Below are 7,500 nucleotides of genomic sequence, written 5' to 3' on the forward strand. Positions count from 1 at the left end.
TGTGTCCTTAGTGTGTATATTCATTAACAATCTCTAGAGGTTCGTCCATAACGCTTATTTGTTGTCTCTGCATTTTCATTGAACATTATCTTAGTTTTACTCATATTCATTTTCAGTCCAACAATTATGCTATCTCTTTTCAAATCTTCTATCATCTTTTGCCATTCCTACCATAATTCACTAAACAGAACTATTTCATGTGCAAATCTTAAAGTTCTTAAGGTATTCCCCATTAATATTAATTCCTACATTTTCGCAATCTACAACCCTTTGAAATTACTTCTTGTCGTACTGCCTAACTCCTTTCTCAACTAGGATTTTCTCACTATCTTTGTATACAATTGAGATGGCTGTTTTCCTGCATAGATATCTTCAAGCATTCTAACATAAGACTCCTCCATTCCTTGTCTTTGAAGGGCTTTCATTACTGCTTAAGTTTTAACAGAATCAAAAGCTTTCTCATAGTTTATAAATGTCATATATAGTGGTTTTAATACCCATTTCTAAAGCCTGCCTGTTCTCTTGGTTGATAAAACTCTAGCTGTCTTTCTATTCGGCCTAATATGTTCTTTGTAAATACTCTATTATATACTTATATAAAAGACCTTAAAAATTATCCCCCAGTCTCCCTTTATGTGAATAGTATTGATAAAGCTTACAAAGTATATATATATATATATATATATATGAGTGTGTGTGTGTTTGTGTGTGAATCATATTTCCTTAATATAAAATGAAGAATAGGGTGTCAATAATATATGTTCAACTATTGTTATTTTTTCCAATTTTTTGCATTGGCTCTTTTTTTTTTTTGGGGGGGGGGTCTAAATTCATATTTGTTATGTATGCAACTCCAATTTATATGATTAACATCATAGGCCTAATATAATTTACATTATTACTAACAACAACATCAGTGATAATAACAATAACTCATTTAAATAACAATAAAGAAGCTAAAATGAAATAAATAAAGACAAAAAATAATGCTTATACGACACACACAGGAATCAACATGAGAGTTAAGCCTATTTATTACTAATTGAACCTTACCTCCCCTTATGTCAGGGTTACTGAGATACATACACGGAGTCCAGACACGAGAGAGAGAGAGAGAGAGAGAGAGAGAGAGAGAGAGAGCAGCCACTCCCTGTATCACTCTCTCAGGGTACACACGCATACAACCACGTGGTCTTTGGACTCTGTACAAAACACCAAAGCAAAACATTTATGGAGACATTTAACAGTTCTCAACATCTTCACCCTCTTCAACGGCTCCTCTAAATAAGAAAGCTGGACATAATAGCTAATTTTGAATATTAATTTATTAAGATGTATAATGTATTTCTATCCACGAGGTGTGTGTGTACACGAGACTACACGGTCAGGTTGGTAGCCCTGGACTAGACAGACACCAGACGTAAAATGGCTGATGTAGAGAGAGGGAGGGGGGGGGGGGATGTAGACACAAGACCCATAGGGGCGTATGGAGGGGGTGTTGTCGTAGAGGCGGATAAATGGATAGGGGAATTGTGTAGGGGGAGAGAGAGTATGGGAAAGTGAGGACTGAAGACGTAGAGAGAGAGAGAGAGAGAGAGAGAGAGAGAGAGAGAGGAGAAAACCCCAGAGGACGTAATTATTTTCTTTTGGCGCCAAACCGCTATATTTCCCGCCTGAGGAATAAAAAAAAGAACAATACTGGTTATTCCTCTGTAATTGTATTGTTATTTAAACAAATCACTGCAATAACAACTATAGAAGTAAATTACACAAGATTAAACAAGGTTTTCAAATATAATAATACACAGCTTCACTTTTTAAAAGAATGTGAAGGTCAGATTTCGTATCCAGAAATAAAAAGCCTTAGGCCTTTCTTAAAGTATTTAAATGAGAGAGAGAGAGAGAGAGAGAGAGAGAGAGAGAGAGAGAGAGAGAATAAACCACAAGAGGGTTTGGGGTAATGAAGTGAAAGGGGTGGCAATTGAGATATGAGCTTCGTAGGGGGACAATACTGATGAAGTTAAGTTTAACAATATTTGATGATTTGGAGAAACATTAAATATAAGTTCCTGTTATGTCATTTCGTTATAGATTGAAGGTAAGTACAAGAGAGAGAGAGAGAGAGAGAGAGAGAGAGAAGCCATTGGTATTTTTAGGGTTAGGGAGGGTTGAGGTCACTGCACTATAGTTTTAAGTCTTTCTACAAGCCTATGCTACCGTCTCTCTCTCTCTCTCTCTCTCTCTCTCTCTCTCTTTAGTGCGCAGGTTACTGCAGACTTCTTATTTACTATTAAAAGCCTTTTTTATAAAACTATATATATATATATATATATATACATATACTTTATACTGTGTATATATTTACACACACACACACACACACACACATATATATATATATATATATATAATTTGTTTTAGCTTCCCCAATACCTTCAAGAAACCTATTTCTTTAATGGGCAGAAGAGACTCTTTAGCTGTGGTAAGCAGCTCTCCTAGGACACTCCGAAACCAAACCATTGTTCTTTAGTCTTGGGTAGTGCCATAGCCTCTGTACCATGGTATTCCACTGTCTTGGGGTAGAGTTCTCTTGCTTGAGGGTGCACTCGGGCAAAATAATCTAGCTTATTTCTTTTCGTCTTGTTTTTTAAAGGTTTTATAGTTTATATATGAAAGATTTATTTTAATGTTGGTTACTGTTCTTGAAATCTTTTATTTTAATTGATAATTACTTCACTTGTAATTGTTTCCTTATTTCCTTTCCTCAATGAATATTTTCCCCGTTGGAGCCCTCGGGCTTATAACATCCTGCTTTTCCAACCAGGGTTGTAGCTTAGCTAATAATAATAATAATAATAATAATAATAATAATAATAATAATAATAATACGTACTTTTATTTTGTGACACATCTCCGTCAACCAAGTTAGCTACGCTAAAGAGAAGAAAACTCAAATGATAACTCGGTAGGACCAAGGTCTATAGAATTCTATAGGCTTTTGAGTAGGACAATCTCCCACGGGGTTTGAATTTCAAATCTCCCTCTATATTATTTTCTTCATTGATAGACATGGATAATTATCCCTGTCATGACTTATAGTCCATTTCTTTTAGCGATGCATATTTGCACCGACTCGCGGCGGTGCCCTTTTAGCTCGGAAAAATTTCCGGATCGCTGATTGGTTGGACAAGATATTTCTAACCAGTCAGCGATCAGGAAACTTTTCCGAGCTAAAAGGGCACCGCCGCGAGTCGGTGCAAATATGCATCCCTAAAAGAAATGGACTATAATCTCAATTGTTTATCTATATGTACTACAACAACAACAACAACAACAACAACAACAACAACAACAACAAATGCACCTGCTTCTAGTCCACTGCAGGACAAATGCCTTAGATATGTCTTTATTCATGTCTGGTGTTTGGCCAGGTTTCATCACCACGATGGCCGCTGCCGATTGGTGATGGTGGGAGAATTTCGTCTGGTCGCTCTCAGTAAACCAACCTAGCATGGGTGGCCTGACTAGTACAGCTTTGCTGATCATAACGATAGGCAAACCATTTCATCACGTTTAGGTATACAGAATATATATATATATATATATATATATATATATATAATATAAAATGTGTGTGTGTGCGTTTGCGTGTGCATCCCTGTGTGTTAAAATATGTTGAACTTGCAATCAACAAATAAAACCTTGAAATCAACCAATAAAAACTTGCAATCAACCAATGGAAGCTTGCAATAAACCAGCAAAACCTTGCAATCCTGAAATAAACACTTGCAATCAAACGATGAAAACTTACAATCAACCAATGGAAAATTGCTATACAAACAATGGAAACTTGCAATAAACCAATAAAAACTTGCAATAAAATAATGGAAACACAATCAAACAATGGAAACTTGCAATCAACCAATGGAAAGCTGCAATAAAACAATGGAAACTTGCAATCAACCAATGGAAAGCTGCAATAAAACAATGGAAACTTGCAATCAACCATTGGAAACTTACAATTAATAAATAAAAACTTGCAATCAACCAATGAAAACTTGCAATAAACCAGCAAAACCTTGCAATCCACAAATGAAAACTTGCAATCAAACAATGAAAACTTGCAATCAACCAATGGAAACTTGCAATAAAAACAATGGAAACTTGCAATAAACCAATAAAAACTTGCAATGAAATAATGGAAACGCAATCAAACAATGGAAACTTGCAATAAAAACAATGAAAACTTGCAATAAAACAATGGAAACGCATTCAAACAATGGAAACTTGCAATCAACCGATGGAAATCTGCAATAAAACCATGGAAACTTGCAATCAACCAATGGAAACTTACAATAAATAAATAAAAACTTGCAATAAAACAATGGAAATTTGCAATCAACCAATGGAAATCTGCAATAAAACAATGCAAACTTGTAATCACCCAATGGAAACTTACAATTAATAAATAAAAACTTACAATCAAACAATGAAACATACAATCAACCAATAAACACTTGCAATCAAATAGAGGAAACTTGCAATCAACAAATAAAAACTTGCAATCAACCAATGAAAACTTGCAATCAACTATTAAAATTTGCAATTAACCAATGAAAACTTGCAATCAACAAATAAAATCTTGCAATCAACCAATAAACACTTGCAATCAATCAGAGGAAAACTTGCAATCAACAAATAAAAACTTGCAATCAACCAATGAAAACTTGCAATCAACTATTAAAATTTGCAATTAACCAATGAAAACTTGCAATCAACAAATAAAATCTTGCAATCAACCAATAAACACTTGCAATCAATCAGAGGAAAACTTGCAATCAACAAATAAAAACTTGAAATCAACTAATGGAAACTTGCAAACAACAAATAAAAATTGCAATCAACCAATGGAAACTTGCAATCAACAAATAAATTTGCATTTAACCAATGGAAACCTGCAATCAACAAATAAAAAATTGCAATCAACTAATAAACACTTGCAATCAACCAGAGGAAACTTGCAATCAACAAATAAAAACTTGAAATCAACAAATAGAAACTTGCAATCAACAATTAAAATTAGCAATCAACCAATGGAAACTTGTAATCAACAAATAAATTTGCATTTAACCAATGGAAACTTGCAATCAAACAAATAAAAAATTGCAATCAACTAATAAACACTTGCAATCAACCAGAGGAAACTTGCAATCAACAAATAAAAACTCAAAATCAATCAATAAATACTTGCAATCAACAAATAAAAACTCAAAATCAATCAATAAAAACTTGCAATCAACAAATCAAAATTGCAATCAACAAATAAAAACTTGCAATTAACCAATGGAAACTTGCAATCAACAAATAAAAACTTGAAATCAACAAATAAAAACTTGAAATCAACAAATAAAAACCAATCGATACTTCACTATCAACAAGAAAAAACAAGAACAGAACAAATAACAAACAACAAACAAATACACACCAACTAAAGAAAACGTAAACAAACAAAATCATCGATAACACAGAAAAATAAAAACAAAACGCTAGTGTCTCCAACATCCAAAAAGGAAAAAAAGAATTGTAAGAACAAAAGCGAGGTTGCAAAGTTCGTTTCCCAGATAACCTGTTCTTCTTTCCAATATTGCTTCAGGCTGCCCTTTCTCTCCCCCCCCCCTCCCCCCTTCCCCCTCCCCCTTTCCCTCCCCTCCTCCTCCTCCTGCAGGGAACGTTTTCACCTGCAGGAAGAATATGTCTCCTTATTTTCTGGTACATTCAGAAGGAAGAGATGCTTCTATCTGAAGGGCTGAGAGACTGACAGATGGCAAGGAGAAGAGAGAGAGAGAGAGAGAGAGAGAGAGAGAGAGAGAGAGAGAGAGATACAAACGACATTTACTTATGTGTATTCAAATTCCCTTGAACTAGACCCCCCCAAAATCCAAATTTCCGATTTGGAAGCTCAAAGTGAAATTTTCAAATGGTCGCAAAATTCTAGACATATTTTGAAATATGCTCCTGTATGCAAATAAACAAATACCTTTACTTTTAGTTTGTTGCAATAACAATAACTTTATTCTGAACTATAATATATATATATATATATATATACACACACACACACACACATATATATATATATATACCCACGAGATTTTTTATAATGCGTTTATGAGCCATTATTACTATTATTATTATTATTATTATTATTATTACTAGCTAAGCTACAACCCTAGAAGTAAAAGAAGGATGCTATAAACCCAAGGGCTCCAACAGGGAAAAACACCCTAGTGAGGAAAGGAAACAATGAAATAAATAAACTATAAGAGAAGTAATGAATAATTAAAATAACACATTATAAGAACAATAACAACAGTAATCTAGTAAACACACAAAGGATATACTCATGTCACTAACAGATCCATGTGTTTGTTTTTTTATTAAAGGAGATCAACAGCTGATAATTAATTCCACAAGAAGAATAGCATTCAGGTCTCCAAAGACCATCACACGAAGAATAGCATTCAGGTCTCCAAAGACCATCACAGGAAGAATAGCATTCAGGTCTCCAAAGACCATCACAGGAAGAATAGCATTCAGATTTTCAAAGATCATCACAGGAAGAATGGCATTCAGATCTCCAAAGACCATCACAGGAAGAATGGCATTCAGGTCTCCAAAGACCATCACAGGAAGAATGGCATTCAGGTCTCCAAAGAACATCACAGGAAGAATAGCATTCAGGTCTCCAAAGACCATCACAGAAAGAATAGCATTCAGATCTTCAAAGATCATCACAGGAAGAAAAGCATTCAGGTCTCCAAAGACCATCACAGGAAGAATAGTATTCAGATCTCCAAAGATCATCATAGGAAGAATGGCCTTCAGATCTCCAAAGACCATCACAGGAAGAATGGCATTCAGGTCTCCAAAGACCATCACAGGAAGAATGGCATTCAGGCCTCCAAAGACCATCACAGGAAGAATAGCATTCAGGTCTCCAAAGACCATCACAGGAAGAATAGCATTCAGATCTTCAAAGACCATCACAGGAAGAAAAGCATTTAGGTCTCCAAAGACCATCACAGAAAGAATAGCATTCATATCTTCAAAGATCATCACAGGAAGAAAAGCATTTAGGTCTCCAAAGACCATCACAGGAAGAATAGCATTCAGATCTCCAAAGACCATCACAGGAAGCATTCAGATCTCCAAGCACGACTACCCTCCGTTATTCTTCTGTTTCAGCCACACAAATCCATTCCGGTGTTCCCTCATTTAGCTTGACTTGTTTATGACGTCACAGGGTCATGTATTGGGTGGAATTTACCGAAATTTTGTGGAGCTGCGGGCCATGGGCTATGGAGTGGTTAGTACAATTTTGAGGTTTATACAATGTTGACGTTTGATTAATTTCGTTATTTACGAGGAACTTATAAGTTCTCTTTCTAAGTGGGGATACCTTAACGTGGTGAAAGGGTTTCTGTATCGTAATGATCAGCA

At 35.0% G+C, this 7,500-nt stretch overlaps 1 protein-coding gene across 1 annotated transcript; it reads right to left on the reverse strand.

Annotated features, from left to right (window-relative positions):
• Window positions 1-6,447: 6,447 nt before the first annotated feature.
• Window positions 6,448-7,200, reverse strand: LOC137625531 (uncharacterized). The gene has a single exon (XM_068356440.1). The coding sequence runs from the start codon at window positions 7,198-7,200 to the stop codon at window positions 6,448-6,450; it is 753 nt and encodes a 250-aa protein (XP_068212541.1).
• Window positions 7,201-7,500: the final 300 nt, after the last annotated feature.

This window comes from Palaemon carinicauda, chromosome 32 (genome assembly GCF_036898095.1).
Source record: "Palaemon carinicauda isolate YSFRI2023 chromosome 32, ASM3689809v2, whole genome shotgun sequence".
Lineage (NCBI taxonomy): Eukaryota > Metazoa > Arthropoda > Malacostraca > Decapoda > Palaemonidae > Palaemon > Palaemon carinicauda.

Excerpts from the sequence above, each read along its gene's own strand:
- LOC137625531 (XM_068356440.1), bottom strand. The coding sequence starts at position 7,200 with ATGCTTCCTGTGATGGTCTTTGGAGATCTGAATGCTATTCTTCCTGTG.